This window comes from Eucyclogobius newberryi, unplaced genomic scaffold (assembly GCF_026437365.1).
Source record: "Eucyclogobius newberryi isolate DKJ021-1_F unplaced genomic scaffold, fEucNew1.0.hap1 SCAF_3, whole genome shotgun sequence".
Taxonomy (NCBI): domain Eukaryota; kingdom Metazoa; phylum Chordata; class Actinopteri; order Gobiiformes; family Gobiidae; genus Eucyclogobius; species Eucyclogobius newberryi.
Window position 1 is genome coordinate 29,140,308 of NW_027315945.1, and position 21,707 is coordinate 29,162,014.

The window sequence follows — 21,707 nt, forward strand, 5'->3', positions numbered from 1 at the left end:
TTTATAAAGCGGCAGGACCTTTGGGTGCTGGAGGGTGAACGCTCGGGCCACGTCAACGCCTCCATTTGGAATTAAAAAGAAAAAAGACATTAAAAAAACACTCTTTTCCAATGACGGTGACGCAGGATCGACCCATGACCTACTCAAAAATGAAAGGCCTTGTTACCTTTTTCTCAGGTAAGGATACTTGGAAATTTGGTGTAGTTTTATCTCTAAATCCAGCCAAGTTTTGATGACTATAAGAAATGCTGCTTTATCATAAAAATGCATTGATATACATATGTTAAAAGCACTGGCTCATGTCTATATTTAAGTGTAATTAACAAGCTTTTACATTATCAAATGAAATAAATCACCAAATAAAATAAGAAAGGAAAAATGTAAGGCTTGAGATTGTTGTGTTTTAACCATTCAAAGTGATCACAGGACCATTAGAGACTAATTCAAGCTTTGTACACTTATGTAAGTTGCTCTGTGCCCTCTCTCTGTCACAGCTCTACTCAAAGGGAAGAAGAAGGGGGGCTTCACTGACTACATTCACAAATTAGTCTCCAGCCAACAGCTCTGCCAGCGGTAAGTTGTTAAGACTGTGTTGATGTTTTTATCACACAAGAATTATAACTACGGTTTGTCCTTGTTGTAAACCGTTCCAACAATAATATTCTCCTATAGAATCCTACTAGCTCAATAGTTTAATTATTAAATTAAAAAGTGATAGAAAGCAAGGTACGATCCAGGGCCGTGCACAGTGTTTTTGAAATAACGATGTCCAAATTAATAATAATAATAATGATAATAATAATAATGTTAATAATAATAATAAAAGTAAAGCCTCTTTGAGTAATCGTGACAAAACTTTAAATAAAGACTTTTCTAAAGACTCCCTTATTATTATGCGTGATCAATGTGCTTTGAAACTTTGACAGAAAAAGATGTTATTTGATGTCATTTGAAAGTAAAAATCTAAGGACTTGGCCTACATTATGATACATTCTCTCCAATATTCACATGTCATTATTTCACAGCTACAGGCACGACATAGTTGCCCTTTGATTCTGTCACGTAAAATTAATCCACTCGCGCATACAAAGATTTATTAGTGGAGTTTGGTCTAGAAAAGTAACTTCAATGCTTACGACCAGGGTAATATCTTTATTCCTTGAGTTTTCTTTTACATTTTTGGGTGTCATATATTATAAGGCTGTAATATTTTCTTAAAAGTTGCCATCCCTTTCTCCAAAAATATGTTATTATTCCGGACTATAAATCGCACCTTTTTTCATAGTTTTGCCCGGGGTGGGACTTATACTGATATTTATTCTTATATACTTATACTCCGGAGCGACTTGTATGTGATATTATTTGTTATTTTCACACCGCATTTCATACTCCGGTGCGACTAATATATGTTTTTTTCTTCTCTATTATCCATTTTTTGGCTGGAGCGACTTATACTCCAGTGCGACTTATGGTCCGGAAAATACAGTATATAGTGTGGAAAAATTAGAAATTAAATGTTTTATAGGCTCTAAAGTGTTATCAGAGCTTAATTTTCCTTAAAGTCATCTCACCCACTTGTAACTCTTCCAAATAAAATGTGGTAACCTGACTAATAAAATCTCATTTGTGTCGTCCTGAAGATCAGAGACACAGAAGCTCGTCCGTGGTCAGAGCAGACTGAGGAGACGGGGAGAGAAATGCACACTGGTGAGCGCACGCTGAGATTTTAAAGGCTGTTGACGAGACAAGAAACCAAATCTGACCTCTTGACTTTCTCTGACCTCGCGCCGTTTTTCTCTTGCAGAATGCAGTCGACCACGAAACTGCTCTGTAAGTATTCGGGAGAGAAAGGTTAGGGTTATTTACTGCAGGGGCGCGGGCAGCTTTGACGCAAAGGAATATCTTACTCGTCTTTGCGTCTTACTATAGCGCAATGTGACGCTCAAATAAGTGCTGGGCAAAGCGGACAAAAAATTCATCTCTCAGTGTGTCTTTTGAGCGTCCCGATAACGATAGTCGGACAATATTGTGTCAAAACAACAGAAATGGGTCGGAAATGGGTCATTAAGCAAATCTTTTGAGGTTTAATTATCAGAAAAATGTGAAATGTCGGTAGAAATAGTCACAAAAGTGCAGAAATATCACCCTATATCCTTATTTGAAAGTTTGGAACGTCACTTTCATAACACATTTTGCATATCTTCAAAACATCATTCACTGAAATGTAGTTTGATAAATTGTCCTGCTCAAAATCTGCTCAAAAGTGCAAAATGATGTTGTCTTGAAAAGTCACAGATTCTTTTGTTTTCTTAATTAGTGATAGCACACAGTGTCGACAAATAGTACGTGTAGACCTACACATAACCACTGAAAAACATCTGGCTGACTATTATTTGTTCTCTTTACTCAGAATTAAACCGGCTGACTTCGACTATCTGAAGCTCATTGGAAAAGGAAGCTTTGGCAAGGTGAGGCCTAGACAATATTCAACGTTTCGGTCGGCTGATTGTTAAACTCTCATTAAGACATCGGGACTTTCTTGCAGGTGCTTCTTGCAAGGCACAGAACACGGGGAGGCTACTATGCGGTGAAGGTGCTACAGAAGGATTTAATAGTGAAAAGGAGAGAGGTAAGTCGGATAAAAAAAAGACAGTGTTTGACAAATGACCAAATGGGGGTAGACTTTTATTTTGGTGACCGATTTAAGCAATGGCCACTGATTGTCTGCGATTGGGCTTGAGTTTTTGTGTTTTAAACTATCAAACTCGACATTACCATAAAGATACAGTTAATTTTGCCTCGTTAATACCGGTTTTAATGTTCAAGAAACACCCTAAAACCATTGACATTTCTGCAGAAGTCATTGTTGCATTAGAATCAGAATCAGAGACCTTGTGTTTGCCATGATCAGTGGACAAAAGTCACTTTGTCATGGTATTTTCAGCACAAAAAACAGCCAAAGTGAAAGAAATTCTGCATGTGCACGTTTAAAGTCATTCTGCGGAACCAGTAAAAGTTACACAGTGCACCTTTAGCCCTGGTTGTGTTGGCGCGTGTGCTTTTCAAATCTCCAAATCACTGAGTCGTCGTCGCCGCCGTCGTCTTTGCAGCAGCAGCACGTGATGGTGGAGAGGAGCGTCTTGCTGAAGGGGCTGGAACACCCTTTTTTGGTGGGGCTTCACTTCTCGTTCCAGACGCCCAACGCGCTCTACTTCGTCTTGGACTACGTCAACGGAGGAGAGGTATGCAAAAACTTTCCCTCAAAGTAACCGTAAACCCGGGTCACTCTATTCTCCCCCGGCCCCGGTCTAAACCAGTTCCTCCCCAAGCTCTCAGTGTGTTTTCTTCATTCTTGTATTTGTCTCTTTTCTTGTAGCTTTTCTTCCATCTTCAGAAAGAGCGATCCTTTCCCGAAGCGCGCTCGTCTTTCTACGCCGCGGAAATGGCTCTGGCGCTCGGCTACCTTCACTCACTGAGTATAGTTTACAGGTACATACGGAGAAAGTGGGTGATCATTTATTTATCCGTTATTTATGTGTAAATGTATCCGTTACTACATAGCTTCATTTAACTTAATGAGCTATACAGCAATGGTAGTTGTGGTATTAGAATTACCAGTAGTCGATGTAAGCGTAGTAGTAGTTGTAGTTTCATAATAATAACAATAGCGGTAGTAGTGGTTGTATTAGTGGCTGTTATAGCAAGACACAAATATAAAATAAATAAAAATGTAGGCAAAAATTGTGAATTTCAATTTATATTGAATTTAATTTGGATATTTGTTCTGTTATTTTAGAGTTGCTTATTGGAACTACATTTTCTACATTTGTGCCCAATCTTGTGGCAATTTTTTTTATCTTTTTTTTTGTAGCGTGAGATCTTGGCCCATCCTAGTAGTAGTAGTAGTAGTGGCAGCCTTAACAGTTGTAGTAGTAGTAGATGTAGAAGTGGTAGTAGTAGTAGTATAAGTAACTGTAGTAGCATTAGTGGTAATAACAGTAGTAGTAGTAGTAGTAGTAGTAGAAGTAGTAGTAGTAGTAGTAGTAGTAGTAGTAGTAGTAGTAGTAGTAGTAGTAGTAGTAGTAGTAGATGTAGAAGTAGCTGTAGTACCATTAGTGGGAATAATAGTAGTAGTAGTAGTAGTAGTAGTAGTAGTAGAAGAAGTAGCTGTAGTAGCATTAGTGGTAATAATAGTTGTAGTAGTAGTAGTAGTAGTAGTAGTAGTAGTAGTAGCTATAGTAGCATTAGTAGTAATAATAGTAGTAGTAGTAGTAGTAGTAGTAACAGATGTAGTAGTTGTAGTAACAGTGGCATAGTTATAGTAGTAGTTGTGCTAACAGTAGTTGTAATAACTTCTACTTCATGTACAGGGATCTGAAACCTGAAAACATCTTGCTGGACTGTGAGGGTCACGTGATGCTGACAGACTTTGGCCTGTGTAAAGAGGGAGTAGCGGTGGGCGACATCACGCACACGTTCTGTGGTACTCCGGAGTACCTGGCCCCCGAGGTGCTCCAGGGGCAGCCCTACAGCCCGGCCGTGGACTGGTGGAGCTTGGGCAGCGTCCTGTTCGAGATGCTTTTCAGCCTGGTGAGCGAATGACACGGACCTAGAGTGCAGTTCAAACCTTAGACATAGACTTAAATTAGACATAGACTCTAAGGTGAAACACATGCGCCCCACACAGTTTTTATACACTCGATATTTAGACTTTTGCTCTCTGTCACATCAATCTTCGAGGAAACGCCTCTTTGTATTTGTGCGAGATTAATTTAAAGTGCGTTCACATCAAAATTGGACCAAAACCAGGACTAAACCCGAAACTAAATCTGGTAGAGACATTGGGATCTCGTACGGAAGTCATTTAACTATTCTTTTTATCTCCCTTTCTTCCTTCTAGCCTCCATTTTACAGCCAAAACAAAGCAGACATGTTTGAAAATATCCTCCACGCTCCTCTGAAAGTTCCCAGTGGAGCCTCAGAAGCAGCCTGCTCTCTGTTAGAAGGACTCTTGGACAGAGACGTGACCACTCGATTAGGAGGAAGTGCCGACATGGTTTGTATAATTGCACCCAGAAAAAAACTTACCTGACTTCAATGAGTAATGTCATTGTGCTTATTATATGTTTCTTGTTTCAGGATGAACTCCAGAAACACCCCTTCTTTGCATCTATCGACTGGGACGACCTCTTAGCCAAGAAGATAAAACCACCTTTCATTCCAAATGTGGTGAGCGTCATTTCAAAACACAAGCGCGGCGTCTGAACCTCACAAAACACTGCTGCTAGACGCTCAAAATGGAAAACACAGACGAAGGTGGCGATATTGACAAAAAATAATACATCTCGCTTTTTTGGGGGGAGATAGTCAGACCATATTGTGTCAATCCAACAGAAATGTGTTAAAACGTGTCTTTAAACCTATTAGTTGAGGTTTAATTATCGGACGAATGTGATATGTCTGTAAAATGAATCATCCATCACAGGGTCAACACGGAGACATAGACATTTTATTTATTTATACATAGAAAAGTTAGACACATAGACTTTCTCTCACATTCGTTCACGAGGGGCAATTGACAGTCTCCAATTTACTAAACACACGCCACATGCACCCTCGCATTACATGACATAACTTTTTCATGTTTGATCAGCTTTTGTTGCATTTTCCCCATTAACAATACACTCGATATTCAAATTTTGCTTCTTCGACATTTACAACATATCACATTTTTTATATATTGCCCACCTCTAACCCAGTGTAGAACATACAAATACAATATACTTCAGAAAAGGCCCCACACAGCACAAGAATTGAACAAGTAAACTTACACAACTTACACATTGTATATTAATTTATCATTTGTTTATTTATCATCTGACTGCAGACATATTTGGCGAAGCAAGCTTTTTGTTGTGCTCGAAAAACTCTACTCTACTGTCCTTTTAAATGTAGTCTTGTTGTAATCTCCACAATGATTTTACAAGTGAAAATATCTTAAATAAAAACGATATGTTATAAAGATAAAACGAGCAACAACAAAGAAACATTACACTGTCCAACTTTAGATTTATTCCAAAACAGAGCAATTCACAAATCTTGGTTAATGTATTTATTTGACCAGATATATTGGCACATGAATAATTTAAAGTGTTGTCTTTTCCCCCTCAGTGCGGCCCGTTTGACATCAGCTACATTGACCCTGAGTTCACGTTACAGCCGGTGCCTGCGTCTGTCGGTGTGAACGGAAGGACAAAGCCAGGGGGCGCCAATGAGGTCTTCCACGGATTCTCTTACATAAACCCGGCAGAGATGGTTTTATAAAAGCATCAAACCCTGCTTATTCATTTATTTGTTAATTTATTATTTTCTATTTTCAACACATATAAAGGTTCTGATTTACTGAACAAAGTTTTCCTTCCTTTCCGCTAATTTACATACAATTCTTAATAAAGTTTATTTTTGTTATTTCATTGACTGAGAATGTGACACAATAAACAAAGCTTATATTTTTTACCTAAGTTGTATTTATTTTTTCGCAGAACACTTTCAAATTGCACATGATGAAAAAATATTGTGTGTGGCAACAAGGCAAAAGCAAAAATGCAGACAATTTTCAAACTTTTTAAACCATTTCTTGATTGGCATCTAGTCTTTCATAGCAAAACTGAATAAATATGCTTTGGTCTTTGTAAACAACAACAGAAAATGGGGTGACATCGCTCCAAGACGTCAGTAAATGCTAAACGAGGGATAAGACCGGTCACTTTGACAGCTGAAGTAGGCGATAAGTTGACCGTTGCAGATCATCAGGAACAACCCACAACCTATGAGAAGATAGGAAGGTAAAATATATATACAGAGGTTTACTGTTGCTCGAGTAATTTGTCAGACTTTTTACTTTAAACTTGGCAACTCAACAGAAAGATTATGTTTTTTACTGTGATTCTCAAACTGTACAGGTGAAACTAGTGCTATGCTGGATTCTACTGGCACTTTTAGCTTAGTTTTGGTTTAGTTCTGGGACAGTTGGAGTTTAGACCATGTTTAGACCCTTGTTTTGAGTTGTCAGATTATAGAAATGTCATGCAAACAGCTACATCTGACCGAACTAATCTGATTTAGTTCTGATTGTTCACAACTGTGCAGAATTTGACAAGGAAACTATGCAAAAAAAGGACAAACTAAACAAAGACGACTTGAAAGAGAACGAGTTAAAGAGTTACTTTATAAGTCCTTGTACTTTGCCTTTCAAACACAACAGTTACGCTAAAATTCTAATAATTAACTAATACATGCCACCGGGTGTTCTTATAATCAGATTTCTCAAAAAATAATGATTGGTTTATCTGATTATTCTAGATACGTGATTTGTATTGGCCTTGTTGAGTTCAGTCTCGTTAAGAAGTGGTTTAAGTTCTGGTTATGCATTACTTTAGAGATCATTTTGGACACCTTATCCTCGCCAAATATTTTCAGATGTGGTACTTGGTGCAAAGAGGTGGATAAATGCAGTTTTATTATACATACCTAAAGCAAGCCACCACTGCCACACCAAGGGAAACTCCATCATTACTGCCAAAGAGACAACAACTGTGAGTGGGACTGTCGGTTTGGTCAATGTGCTCTTTGGTGCACGTTGTAAGTTTACCGAGGCTGGTGATGAGAACGTGCAGGAGAGTGACTGTGAGGGCGTAGTCCCACACGCGCCGCCTCACCACGGCTGCAAACAAAAGGCCACTGCAGAAGTATGTGAGCTCTAAAGACACCAGGCTGACTGAAAGAAAAGCCCAAAAGTTAGAAAGCAGAGTTGCAATTAAAAAAAAGAAGTAAAAATCGTGTTTTTTACCTAAATATTTGGAGTTTGATTCGGCTGGATCGCTCTTGAAGTCAAATGGGATGAGTCCATCAAACTTATTCAACCTGAAAAATAGAGTAAAATGCAATCAAGGTGGAGGGAAGTGTCTTGCCCAAGGACTCAACCACAGCATCGGTCAGAACTGGCCTTTAAGATTATGAAATGACCCCTCAATCATACGAATCAATGTTGAGTATTTAAAAACACGTCAGTCACAACGGGCAGTGCAGTTAATCTGTCATAAATGAGTTGTTTGTTGAGTGCGTTTGTGTATCGTACCTAAAAGCACCAAAGCACACGCTCCCAATCATATAGAAAAGGCTGTAGAAGATGATCAGGCACAACAGCAGGTTGTAAAACACGGTCTGTAGAGAAATTAGAAGAAAGAATTAAGTCAAAGTTCAAATCCAACCTACAGCATTTGGGCTAAAACAGTGATTTACATGCACACCACAAATCTGACCATTGTCTGATTTCTAGAGTTATCAGATTTTTGAAATTTCATGTAAATAGTTACATCAGATTTTTTTTCTTTGGAAAATTATGCAAAACAATAATATTATGTTTTAAAAAAAGAAGCAAACTAATGTGGCAAAGACAAAACTTGAAGAGAAAAAGTGAAAGTTATTTTTTAAATCCATTGCACTTTGTCTTCCAGGTACAACAGTTATTCTAAAAATCCTTTACTGACATGGTTTTTGTTTTTTACTGACACATTTTTTTGTGCATGCAAATCAGATATAATGATTGAGTTTTCTGATTTTACTGGCCGTATTAATGTGCCCAGTGATATACAGACACAGGGACACATATTTTCACATTCTATTGCTCTTATTTTCGTAGCACGACAGTTTCACGTAGCTTATCATCACCGCTCTGTTCTTGGTTACGATCAAAGACTACCTGGTCACGATCTGCCTTTATTGATTTGTGGAGGGCCAAAATAATCAACTATTTGCGTGATCTGACGTCTTACCTTGGAGTCGACCGCTTTTCCATTGAATGCCATCTCATATTTGTCGTTCAATTTCTAAATTGTGCATTATATTCCCGGTAACGCAGCTCACCGCCGATAATCCCGGTTTAAATGAATGGACTTTTACTGCCCCCCAGCGGCAAAAGAGGGAAACGCGCTTCTGCAAACCACGAACTCGTTTCACCTCGTGCTGTTTTTAGGTATTTGTTCAACAATCAAACCGATTTAATAATAAACCGGAAAAACATCACATTACACAGATATTTTGTGGTCGAGATGTTAGTAATGTTAATAAAATCCTATGTGCAGGGCTGAAACCTACTACTTCCACTACAAAATAAATGATAATAGGCTATTTTGTTTGAATGGCAATTATTTTGATGAAACTGGGCAGTAATAAAACTAGATTATACCAACTGTTACAAGCATATCAGCATCTGAAGTAGTTAAAATAGAAAACAAGTCGTTAGCTTATTGCACCATTCGCTAAAGGCGTAAACACGAGAGGCGTACGCGTATTTCATCAAATGCAGCACAAATAAACCACTGGTCGTGACAAAACTACATCTTATGAGCCTAATAAACGTAGGCTAGGTGCACACCGTTCAGACTTTGCTTTCATTGTGTGTCGCACGTCTTTACCCCACCTAACACTCGAGCTTTTCAGAATAGGAAAGCATCGTGCACAATATCACTGATATATAGCACATACGCGGTCAACAATAACTACAGTGCGGCGATAAAACTCGGGATTTAGTCAAAAAGGCTGCATGTTGTTGTGCGCGTTTGAGTCTATATTAAAATGGCGTGCGTTTGAAATAAAATGACACGAAATCAACTTGTTTATTTAAAAACAGCTGAAATAACGAGGTTTATTAGATAAAAGGTGCAGGTGATGCCTTATTTTTTGCAAAACTACCGCTCCTAATCTCAACGGCTGAGACACTGCGGTCGCTCCATTCACGCCATGCGCATTGTTTTCTCTCTCGTAGTTGTTGTGCATCCTTAGGGTTTAGGACTAAAGAAAGGGGCAGATATGGCTCGGTAACCTTTCAAACATCGATGGCAAAGGTCTTGAGTCGACACGAGTCTGTTATTGATGCAGAAACTGGACAGAACTTTTCAGAATCCAAACTTGTCAGCAGCGCGTCTTTCGCGCATGCGCATCCTGCCCCAGCTCTAAATAAGAGTTAAAACAGAAACGAGGTGAGTTGCACACAATTTTTTTAATCAATGATGCGGTTATTTCTTCTTAATTGAGCTAAACGTAAACAAAATTAAAGTCTGTTGTTCATATTCTTATTTACTTCTAGTTTCAGAATTTATACTCTGATTTAAAAACGGCAAAATAAATCGTTTTTTTCAAGTTTCTATTCAAGAAAATTAATCACGCAACAACATATAAACGGACAGGAGTGATGCAATGTTATTGGGAGTTAGTATGTTTTGAGTCAAATAATTTTGCATATAGGGTTTGATGTAATGATTGAGCAAGAAACTTCTTTATTGCAGATTGTCCTTAGCTGCATCAGTCAGTGCTAGGCTAACACTCCTCCGTTCACTTCAGCGGAGGAGCTAGCGCTGTTAGCTTCTGCGCTAGCTAAACCTGGGCTGACATTCCGTGACAAGGGGAAAGTGAAGAAAATCTCAAGAGCGGAGGAAAACAATTAATTCTAAAATTGCATTACAACGACAGGACCCTGCAGGACCCGCACATGCATTTTTAAATTTGTTTTTGTGCGTAAGTAGAGTAATTTCTATAGTTTAAACGTGTTGGTGGCCTCTTCCTATGCTCCGCCATTTTGTATAAGACGAATGCTAATCATGGGCGCTCTTCATACACTTCATGTACTGCTAGAATAAAACTAAGGTCTTCGGTTTGTCGCCACACCTGACCAGGACTGTTAAGGGCATAGTGTTGATAACTTTACACGGGGTTATTTTTACCATGACACTTCAAAATATGGTCTTAGTTTAGTCTTAAACGTGAATGAAGATTAAAACGTTATATCGCCCTATTAATGGAATAAAACCAGAATTAAGTTGAACAAATCGTCACATAAGTCAGTGTTTGTTGTAAATCCAGTGCAGGATCCACACTCTTGATGGGTTTTAAGCAGGAAAAGCAGCGCTTTTCAGAGATGCTGTTAAAACAAGGAAAACATAAACTTGTGTGCCTAACACAAAGTGGACTCACATTTTTTTGTCATTAATAAACGCCTTGACATGGCATTTGACTGTTAAGACTATTTGTGTGGATATTTAGCGACTATTCGTTTGATTAAAACAATAATATGTTGCACTGTTTGTCTGATGACGAAGTGTTGCCGATACACATGCGCCATCTAGCGGCGATGATGCACAGTGCACTGTTTACAAGTGCAGACATTCATTGGAAGGATGATTTGGGTGTTTTTTAGAACCAGACCCCAGTTAAGCTTTAAGAAACACAACCCTCCATCCTAAGGCATAGATTAAATCATGATCTAAATATTCAAACCCCAAATAAGCGTTCTGATTCTAAATCAACTGAAGAAGTGAAAATGCATAATTTTTCAACGGATTATTCTTGAATGAAGAAAAATCCCAATACAAATGTTGTGGCCTAAGTCTTTGCCATCTCTACTGTCTACAATGATGCCTGTGAACTTACTCAAACAGAGAAGATGCTAATCTTTGAGCGTGTGTTTAGGTCCAGTAATGACAAATATATTAACCTGGATTGCATTTTAAACTTGCCTTTCCCTCTGTAGGTGTAGGTGCGTTGTGAAAACAAGCTATTTGAAATGACTTGTATATTGGACATGTTAGCTTTGATCTATTTAATATAGTTTTGTGTGTTTGTGGTTATTTCAGGTTGGTAATGACTGACACTCCTCCGAGTGATGGCCCTTCTCAGGGAACTGAGTTTGATATGATGGGTGCTTTGGACTGGAAGGACGGCATTGCAACTCTCCCTGGCAGCGACATCAAGGTTAATTTAAGAGTAGTTACTATGTCTTGCTGTATACTTAATCATACTGCTGTATCCATGCAACTCCAACCATGTTCATTTTGTCTTTTTAAAGTCTATAAAACATAGTGAACACTATTATATTTCAGATTATACTAAACATTTTGCCTATTTGTCCCCTGTTTGACCATGTTTGCAAAGTTTTTAATTGTCCTTTCTGGTTGGACATGAGCAGCAAATATGACATAGGTAGCGGTAATTCCATAACTGCAACCATAGTGTAAACAAGAGCCAAAATCCATATAAATTACACAATATTTATGAATATATTTATGAAATATATTAATGAAAAAGAATAATGCCTTATAACACCTTTATTTTGTTGAATGATTGTTTAAACTGTCAGAAAAGTGTGTCAGTTAAGTGTAAATAGTCTAGTTCCTGTCAATTTAAACTCTTATTGTGCAAAATATTTTAACAAACTGCAACTATACAGAAGTAAAACGTTAAATATTTACCACAGGTGCTATTCTACCAAACCAAGTCAAAAAACGGACAACCTGTCATTTAGACTTTAATATCTCCTAAATGATTGTTTTCTGTGCTGTATCTATGGATTTCAGAACAATGAAAAAAGGACTGTTAGAATATTTAGTTTTAAATAGTTATCTTTTGAATGGTGAATTGTCCTCAAAATGTCACTATGAATAGCTAATAACTATTATTAATTGTGTTACAAATGTATTTATCACAGTCATTATGGCGTACTTGAATTGTTTAGTTTTGCTTAATTTCTTTTTACATTTCCATAGTTTCGCATGACTGAGTTTGGGACATTGGAAATAGTCACCGACCTGGAGGGCAAAGTGCAAGAGACTAAGAGTGGGACCTTGAATGCACAAGCGTCTCATAGTCCTACTCCTCCTCCAGAAGGGCAGCTTCAGACAACTTCAACCAAAGCCCTGACCATGTCAAACCCTTCACGACCAGGATCATCTCAGGGTAATGAGGGCTGACGCTCACATTAAAGCCACATATTACACCTCCCTTTTCAAAATCTTACAATGTTTGACTGTGTTTAGCGAAAGGTCCCAGTACGGAGAGCCTGAACGTGGAGGTGGGTTCGAGTGTTGAGATCGGGTTGGCACCGGAGACGAGCTCAAACCCGGAGCTGGTGCGATGTGCGGCCTGTGGAGGAAATGTGGCCAGAGACGCCCTCATTCAGGCCAAATACTGCAGCTCCATCTGTGCCCAGCCCTCCAGCGGCAGGTACTGTCACATAACTGTTTAATGCAACCAAAAAGTTCCTTCTCAACTGTCCCGCACACTTTGAAACTCGCCAAGGCCCGGGAGTCAATTTCTTTTTTTTCCCCCATAAACTTTTGGTGGATGTCCATTTTGCATTTGTATTTTAGACCAAAAACCCCTTAAAACCTGAAATTTGGCTACATTTCCAAGTTCATGGAAAACATTTATAGGATTTATCTCCTCAGATCCTCTCCGACAGAAACCCGAGAGAACCAGGCCACAGGAGGTGAGGGACTGGGAAAGCGAATTCGCAAGAAAAGAAAGATTTACATGGATTCTGGTGACGAAGAGGAAGAAAATCAAGAGGAGCCAGAGGTAAACGATTTAAATAAGTGCATATATTTATTTATTTATTCATATTTTATCATGACATTGATATCAAAAGAAAAATTAAAAGAATAACTTCTTCTGTGATTGTTTTTTGTTGTGTATAGGAGAAATTAAAGGCCTCCAAAGCCAAAAGGGGTCCAAAACTGCCCAAGCTTGGTATGTCAAATTAATGTAATTTACTATTTCAGATCATTGTTTGAAATAAATATATATAATTTAATCTTTTATTTTGTGTGACTGTTTAGGATTGGCACCACCGAATAAAAAACGTGCGTGGAGCTGGCCCGCGTATCTGGAAGAGGAAAAGGCCATCGCTGCGCCTGTGAAACTCTTCAAAGAGGTATAATTATCCCAAAGGTGCACTATGTAGCCTTGTAACTGACATTCATATAGCTCCTTAAAGACGGGCCGGGTTACAAGTCAGGGGTCTCAATTATAAGTCACAAGAATTCTTTAGAGAGGAGTTTTTAAGCTTTTTTTTGGTTTGCAATAAAAGCACAAGTAAATTGAAGGAATAATACTGGAGTTCACATCCTCGCAAAGCAACAACAGAGCAGCCGTCCGCGTGGTTCCCCCTGTTTTAACCTGGCTGAACGATATGGGGAAATATAAATCATATTCTGACGGTACGCTTGAGTTTTGGAGTCTCTGTTTTCCAGCACCAGTCATTTCCCCAGAGCAGGAACAGCTTTAAAGTGGGAATGAAGCTCGAGGGGCTGGACCCATGTCACCCCTCTCTGTTCTGTGTGCTGACCGTCGCCGAGGTTTGTGGGACGTTTATTTTCAGTAGTAACTATGAGCCGACATAAAAGTGGCAAAACAAACAATATAAGATGATTTTATCACGTATTCGCTCTTAATCTTCTAACTTTTCTCTGGTAATACAGTGCTATTTCTTTATCATTTATGCCCGCAGTGGTGATGAATCATGATCACCCCCAACTTTTGTTAATGATGTGCGCCCCACTTTAGATTCAAGGCTACAGAGTAAGGCTTCACTTTGACGGATATCCCGAATGCTACGACTTCTGGGCCAACGCGGACTCGTGGGATCTAAAACCAGCCGGATGGTGTGAAAAGAACGGACACAAGTTATTGCTGCCTAAAGGTACAGTCGTCACCTCATTTTCACGTCATAAAAAGTGAAAAGAAGACCGTTAAGAGATAATCCAAACTTATGTTGTATGTCAGGCTGCAAAGAGGGAGAGTTTAATTGGAGCATGTATGTGAAGAACTGCAGAGGTCAGCTGGCTCCCAAACACCTTTTCAAAAGCCTCAACACTGTAAGTAGTAAGCACCGCCCGGTAATACTTATAAATTTGTAATGTACTTATAATTACCTGTGCTTTTTGTTTTCAGTCCGTGACTCCGTCTGGGTTCAGGACTGGGATGAAACTGGAGGCTGTGGACAGAAAAAACCCGCCTCTCGTTTGTGTGGCTACAATCGCTGCAGTGGTGGACAATCGTCTCCTTATTCATTTTGACAACTGGGACGACACGTACGATTACTGGTAAATAAAATGGCCCGTTCATCTGTTTTGTTGAGGATCGAAACACTTGGCAATTAGTGTTGAACTCAGACTTTGTGCTCAGGTGTGATGCTACGTGTCCATACATCCATCCTGTGGGGTATTGTGAAGAGGCCGAGCTGCCGCTGACCACACCAGCGGGTAAAACTCAACATGAGGATATTGGTTAGGCTTATTCACATTAACTTCAATATAAAATATTATGGTTGAAATCATACAGACATTTTATTGTAGTATTAGATATAACGACTGCATCAATTAATCAGAATAATCGTGACTAAATGAATAATTGTTGACTGTTTTAAAAAAATATCTTAAAACACATTCCAAAGGACATTTTATAATTGAGACACAAACCATTTTGATCAATAATACACTTTATATGTGCAGTTTCTTTATGTTGAAGTGTTTATCTTCATCTACTTAAAATGTATTTAAAAATAATGCAAATAAAACTAGTCGACTAATTCAAACATAAATAATATTGACTTGTTGACTAGTAAAATAATCCTTACTTTTCCCCCTTTGTGAGTTTTCAGTCTATTTTTGTTCTGCAGAAAGTAATGAACTTTATTTCTTCTGCAGAATACAAACAGCCCAGGACTTTCTCATGGGAGAAATATCTAGAGGAGACAGGAACACAAGCCGCTCCTGCACGCGCCTTCAAACCAGTAGGACATTTGCATATTTTACAGTTTGTCTACACATTGCTGAGTTGCAGTATTAATATTTGTAACGTTTCCAGCGGCCGTCGCATGGATTTCAGTTTGGAATGAAACTGGAGGCAGTGGACAAGCGAAACCCAATGCTCATCCGTGTGGCCACAATCGCTGACACTGAAGAGCACAGGCTTAAGGTAAATTTACTGTTCTATCTGTTTTTTTTGTTTTGTTGTGTCTTTCACACCTTATTTGCAGTAAAATGTTTTAACCATTTAAACTAAATTAAATTAAATTTCCCCCCGATAGATTTGTTTTGATGGTTGGAGCTCAGAGTACGACTACTGGGTAGAAACTGACTGCCCAGATATTCACCCTGTTGGATGGTGTCAGAAAACTGGGCATTCTCTTGAATATCCCAATGGTGCGCACACAGAAACATTTAAGTATACAAGTGTATATACATACATACATACATACATATACATACATATATATATATATATATATATATATATATATATATATATATATATATATATATATATATATATATATATATATATATATATATATATATATATATATATATATATATATATATATATATATATATATATATATATATATATATATATATATATATATATATATAATTAGATTTAACCATCTTAATAGATTATAAAGGGTTTGTTTGGAATTGATTCACCCACAAAAATGTCTCAACCTTCCCACAAAGTATTATTACTGCGTGTTTTGAAATATTTCAGCCCCTTGTGAGGTAATAGCGCCCCCTGGACAAGGATGTCCCACTCCAGGATGTAACGGAGTGGGTCACATCAGAGGACCACGCTATGGCACGCACTACACGTCAGTACTTCAGTACTTCACATACTCTTTTACTTATTCAGCTGAATATATCCAACACAAATCTTCAGATTCTCCATAGGTTTAGTGACAAATAGTTTTGTAAATGTAGATGTTTTCTCCTCTGTCAGTCAGGTGAGCTGCCCTTACTCGGAGCTGAACCTGAACAAGGACAGTCTGCTGCCGGACCGCCTCAGTGGGGAGCGGCCCGTCACCCTGAGCGGCCCTCTGCCTCGTGGCCGACGCCCCGATGCTCCAAACTCACAGCCCTCGTCTGCCTCCGAGCCCGTGGAAGGAGCAGACGAGTCCCTCAACAGGTTACATACCAGTCTGATCATTTACTGTCAGGACATGCGGGCGAATAGGCCGGTCCACGTCAGGTCCAGATTTAGACTTGTCCTGTCCTATCCGGGTCTAAGCCAAGTTTAGTCCCAGTTAAATAGGATTTATCAAATAATCCTGACTAGCTGTAAATATTATCTATCTACAAGCCAACATTGATTCTAAGACTCATATACAATAGGTATAATCATTCATATTATATTTTATCGACTGTGCAATTGACAAAATGTTAGTAATGATAACAATTATTGATCAATTAAAACAATGACATAGTAAAATGCATAATTTCTGTTCTGAAAATTTGCCCTTCAAACCCAGAGCAAAGCCGTAAATCACAAAACAATCTATTCCTCCACTGCAGTTTAACATTTAACACGACATAAATAACGTAGATAGTGATGTTTTTCCTCTGCTGGGTTTCCTTGTATATTACGCAGTGTATTTCTTAAACAAGAGGGGGCTCTCGCGTGGCAAAGATATGTCAGAATTTGTATTCTTTGTGTTGTGTGTGCGCGAGATTCACCCACACCCTCGCTGCCGGTCCCTGGAGCTTCTGCCGGTGCAGTGCAGGCTCCGCAGTCGCTCTGAACCAGGTTTGAGTGGGTTTTCTGTGTTGCTAGGAAACCCGTGACGGAAGTGGAGCGCAGTGGACGTGTCGGCCCGTGTGAGCCAGCAGGGGGAGCCAGTGAGCAGAACCACGCCACAGCCAGACCTAAACGGTAAAGTCTCTGAAAACTGCAGCGTTTGTGCTAAAAGCTGGAGTCCGGGATTATACTTATGAGGGTTTTTAATAATATTTAATATACAAACACTTATAGACATGGTTGGGTTAAGAAAGCTGGAAATTATGTGTTCTGCTGTGAACAAGGACCTCCCAGCAGACATTCCATTTGTCTTTAAATTAAGAAATGGTTGCGCACAGATGAGGCTCATATGGAGACATGCCTAACTGACTTTTTTATCTTCTTTCTATGAGTCTCTTTCCGTTTGTTTTTTTTATTATTAAAATAAAAGGGGGTAAAGAAATGTCCGCTATAACGGGGGCTGTACCTGATTTCTTTCATGTAATTAAGTAAAATCAGTTTTCCCCCGGTACAGATATATTATAAAAGCATCTAATTAGGTAAAAATGAGACCACAGCGCTTTCTCTGCTCTAATTATAGAGCTATTTATTCTCAGCGAAGCAGGAAGTGCATTGTTAGCATCTTTATGGTTGTTTGTTTTGTCATCACAGTAAAGCTAAGAGATGAGAAAAGCACTTATGAACTCATCACAGTGAATAATTAGGATGCTCTGAATGCATTGGGTCATGTGGACTGCTGCTAACAGTTAAATATGAACAACGCCTTTAGATTAAGAACTAATGTTTGGCCAAAATGTGATTCTGTTTGAGAAATTGACCTTTGGAATGCTCTCCAAATTTAAGTGAACCAATTCCATGTCAAAATGTCCAAAATATTTAAAATATAAAAGGATAAATGCATAAATATGTAGTAAATAAAAAGACTTGTAGGAGACAATAAAGATGCTCTTTATACTGATTCAGTGGATATTATGTGACGTTCAGGTAAGCCTAACACATTTTGTATGGCAAATTAAAAAACTTCAGAATACTCAAAACTGCGTTATGCCTCTAACACACTAAAGCAGGAGATTCCCAGTGAACCATTTTCTGAATAAAAAATTATATATAATGCAAAACAAACAAATTATCCAACCAAATACAGCTCAAATGTTCATGAAATGAAGTTCCCTATTAATGCATAGAAAATGTATACAGTATAAATAGTATACAGTATAAACCCCCCAAAAATATATTGTTCCATTTATCAAATCGTGAACGATAAGTCACTTTACAATATTTTTCTGATTGCAACCAATATTTTTTGGAAATGTTGTTTTTCTGTATATAAAAGTGAAAACAAAAGCTAACGTAACGTCATGTTGTTGGTTCTTTCAGGTCTGCCCCACCTCCCAAATACCTAAAGATGCACTATGTCAAAGAGGAGATTGGTGACGGAAAAGGTACGTTTACGGTTCCACAGTTACAACTTAAAGGAATCGTCTGAACTCACGTCTGCCGTCTCTTTTGTAGCTTCTCCAGAGGAACTCTCCTTCCAGCAGGCCCTCCACGAGTCTGTGTTCTCCCCGGGCATGTCTGCGTCTCCCCCTCATCGAGTGGCTCTGTGCTGGGACAAACACTGCCAGCTGCTGCCCGAGGTCCTGGGGCTGACGGCCAAGAGAGTGGCCACATGGAGCGCAGAGGAGGTCACACCTTTGTTACTCTTCAATATATGTTTAAAGAAAAAGGCTCATACTTAAGCCTGTCACGATAACACATTTCCAAGTGCGTGATATTGATGTATGTTGAAACTTCTTTATGCCAATGACACAAAATGACTCAAAAACACAGAATCTGAAGAGGAAAAAACTGAGCTGCAATGAATACATGGCAGAATTAATCACATAAGTGCTTTGTTAGTATCTATATAGAAAATGTACACGCCATAAATTTTGTGTCCAAAAATATTGTTCAATCTGTTATTTATGGAAGGATAAGTCAATGTAGTAATTTTAATATTTGTGAATACTTCTGATGTGTTTTTAGGTGTCCGTCTTTGTGAAGGGACTGCCTGGATGTAAAGAACATGCTGCTACATTTAAAACGGAGGTAAGAAGTTGACATTTTTTATACAGGTTTGAAACTTGGCAAATGTGTTTGTAGAGCGCAATTCAAAGTGCTTCACACAACAGGAAAAAATGCATTAAAAACAGATAAAGACATGAAAGAGAAGAGTGTAAATAAAATCCTTTCAGCTTCATTGATTATCTGTCTATATCAAACCCGAAGGTGGTGCAATGGCAGTTAGAAATGAATCTGTGATTCTCTGTAAAGACACAAAAGACACATACTGTATGTGGTCAGCTTCTCTCCTCCACCCCTCAGCTCCGCCTCTGTCTTGCTCCGAGTGATTTAACCAAACACAGTGACATGTGAACAATCAGAAAAGAACCGCACACTACATGATTCCTGATGAAATCTAAACTCTCTCAAAATATTAATAGCTTTACTCAAAGTTGTATTTTGATTTATTCATGCATGTTCATCTTCCTTCTATCGCCGCCCACTGTTCTGTACTTGCGATTATTCAATAAATGTGTACCCCGGGTCATACATGTAGGATTACAAAAATGTTACATAGTCGTAGAGCTGGGCACTTCTGTCAGTAAAAACATGAAGTTTAGAATGGAAGTCAGACTTTGGAGGAAGAAATCTCATATATTTTTGTATTAAATGGCAGATATTAAAAGTGTGTATTGTTAATGTTCGTAAAATCATGGCAAAAAGACAATTCTATTTTGTTTTTTAAAAAATGTTTGTGCTAATGTACTCATTGAATATAATTTGATCATTTACAGCAAATAGATGGCGAGGCTTTTCTGCTGCTGACGCAAACTGACATCGTCAAGATCCTGTCAATCAAACTGGGGCCCGCCCTCAAGATCTACAACTCCATTCTGATGTTGAAGAACGCAGACGAGGAGTAGAGCCCCGACTTTGATTTCTATTGACTCAATGTAAGACTTTTCATACAAGGAGCTATTGTTTTTTAGCCCTCATTAATGTGTCAAGAGCTTCAAGTGGACGCCATTTTCCTCCTCGTGTTCCTTGTCTCCTCCACGGACGGCGACCTGACGGCGCTGACAGCAGAGGAACGCTCGCTTTTGTTTACGTAACCATCACCCCTATATGCACCTTTTAATAACATTTCTGAACATTGTACAGTTTATTGAGTAACTCGTGCTGTTTTTCTCTCTTTAAAATGGCGCTTGGGCTCTGAGCAGACGGATCAAACATCGCAACGTCGCTTTTAGGAGGCGACACGTTTTTTAAATGCTGCAAAATACAATCGTGAGGGAGGTTACATTAAATGTGACAGTGAGGCCAGTGTCGAAGCTGGAGGTTTATCTGAACGGTTAAAGCTGCACTTGGCGAGGGTTGCGAGATGTTCTAGTTTCTCCTGGAATGTTCCACAGTGTGATATCCATCTTCTCTAGCTTACATTTGTCTTTTGACGACTTACATTACCTGCATTCTTACCGAGACGCCTCTGCAGATCAGGGGTCTCGTTTCTCAAGCGTGCTTATGTACCGATATGTTACCCAGACGACTTTCCGCGTTAATTGTGAACTGTAAAAAGATGACTGGATGTCAAAATATGCATCCTGGTCCCAGAAACGTAACTGCATGGGCAAGAGGGCGGTCCCAGGTCGAAGTTGGCGAGTTTGAGAGCCTTTTGGTCCAAGTTCAGATTTATCAATGAGACGGACCGGACCTGTAACTTGGCCTGGAGATGTCATCCATGGAGATTGATACTTTTAAAGCCATGCTGTGGGATATTCCAGGCATAGAAGTGACACAGTTCCGAGCTGTACAATTTATCGCAATCGAAACAAAACCGCCATCTGAGTTGGCACAATTATCACTTTGCAAAGGCTGTGTTTACAGAACAAATATACAAAGTAGGGCTGCAACAATGAACTGATCCTTCATGATTAATCAAAGCTACAAATAATTGTAGTCGTAGTTTGTTAATCGCTCTCTGGTCTATACAGACCCTAAAACATAAACATTTTTATAATTAAGACGGTGTGGCATAATGCCAAAAAAAAGATTAAACAATTTCAGATTTTCATCAATAATAACCTTCATTTGTCAATATTCTCTATTTAGATGTCTTTAGTCACCATTTTTTTTTTTTAATTTGGATAAAAATATGCTGTAAAGAATCTTCATGTACAATAAAAATAACTGTTCGACGACTAAAACAATTGTCAGTTGCAACCCTAATAAAAATAACAACATATTTTTATTGAAAAATC

The 21,707-nt window shown here is 38.6% G+C and overlaps 3 protein-coding genes across 5 annotated transcripts in view; 2 read left to right on the plus strand and 1 right to left on the minus strand.

Annotated features, from left to right (window-relative positions):
• sgk2b (serum/glucocorticoid regulated kinase 2b) lies at positions 1-6,516 on the plus strand. Its single transcript, XM_072460915.1, has 12 exons — positions 1-177; positions 495-573; positions 1,641-1,707; positions 1,805-1,830; positions 2,411-2,468; positions 2,546-2,629; positions 3,111-3,242; positions 3,377-3,489; positions 4,371-4,590; positions 4,901-5,056; positions 5,140-5,229; positions 6,172-6,516. Exons 1-12 carry the CDS (start codon positions 111-113, stop codon positions 6,322-6,324), a joined length of 1,245 nt encoding a protein of 414 aa, XP_072317016.1. The 5' UTR covers positions 1-110; the 3' UTR covers positions 6,325-6,516.
• A 209-nt stretch (positions 6,517-6,725) lies between these two features.
• Positions 6,726-9,975, minus strand: LOC140373794 (putative transmembrane protein 244). Of its 2 annotated transcripts, none has more exons than XM_072460450.1 (6): positions 9,884-9,975; positions 8,138-8,223; positions 7,850-7,923; positions 7,652-7,777; positions 7,531-7,575; positions 6,726-6,827 (listed from the first exon to the last, which is right to left on the minus strand). In XM_072460450.1, the coding sequence occupies exons 2-6, from the start codon at positions 8,167-8,169 to the stop codon at positions 6,733-6,735; spliced, it is 372 nt and encodes a 123-aa protein (XP_072316551.1). In that variant the 5' UTR covers positions 8,170-8,223; positions 9,884-9,975; the 3' UTR covers positions 6,726-6,732. The 2 variants fall into 2 exon arrangements, with proteins under 2 accessions (XP_072316551.1, XP_072316550.1); XM_072460449.1 differs by lacking the exon at positions 9,884-9,975 and adding an exon at positions 8,835-8,994.
• The window catches only part of l3mbtl1b (L3MBTL histone methyl-lysine binding protein 1b), a 12,327-nt gene continuing 522 nt past the window's right edge, over positions 9,903-21,707 (plus strand). The window contains exons 1-23 of one of the 2 annotated variants that reach the window (XM_072460448.1): positions 9,903-10,040; positions 10,347-10,575; positions 11,691-11,808; positions 12,600-12,789; positions 12,870-13,056; positions 13,281-13,410; positions 13,530-13,581; positions 13,671-13,765; positions 14,085-14,189; positions 14,398-14,533; positions 14,617-14,708; positions 14,785-14,936; positions 15,019-15,095; positions 15,540-15,625; positions 15,700-15,810; positions 15,923-16,037; positions 16,384-16,483; positions 16,612-16,797; positions 17,443-17,541; positions 18,784-18,848; positions 18,919-19,091; positions 19,432-19,494; positions 20,244-21,707. The exon at positions 20,244-21,707 is cut by the window's right edge and continues 522 nt beyond it. In XM_072460448.1, coding sequence (XP_072316549.1) covers positions 11,698-11,808; positions 12,600-12,789; positions 12,870-13,056; positions 13,281-13,410; positions 13,530-13,581; positions 13,671-13,765; positions 14,085-14,189; positions 14,398-14,533; positions 14,617-14,708; positions 14,785-14,936; positions 15,019-15,095; positions 15,540-15,625; positions 15,700-15,810; positions 15,923-16,037; positions 16,384-16,483; positions 16,612-16,797; positions 17,443-17,541; positions 18,784-18,848; positions 18,919-19,091; positions 19,432-19,494; positions 20,244-20,372 — 2,454 coding nt within the window. In that variant the 5' untranslated portion in view covers positions 9,903-10,040; positions 10,347-10,575; positions 11,691-11,697 and the 3' untranslated portion in view covers positions 20,373-21,707. The remainder of the gene's footprint in view (positions 10,041-10,346; positions 10,576-11,690; positions 11,809-12,599; positions 12,790-12,869; positions 13,057-13,280; positions 13,411-13,529; positions 13,582-13,670; positions 13,766-14,084; positions 14,190-14,397; positions 14,534-14,616; positions 14,709-14,784; positions 14,937-15,018; positions 15,096-15,539; positions 15,626-15,699; positions 15,811-15,922; positions 16,038-16,383; positions 16,484-16,611; positions 16,798-17,442; positions 17,542-18,783; positions 18,849-18,918; positions 19,092-19,431; positions 19,495-20,243) is intronic. The other variant, XM_072460447.1, reaches the window with a different exon arrangement.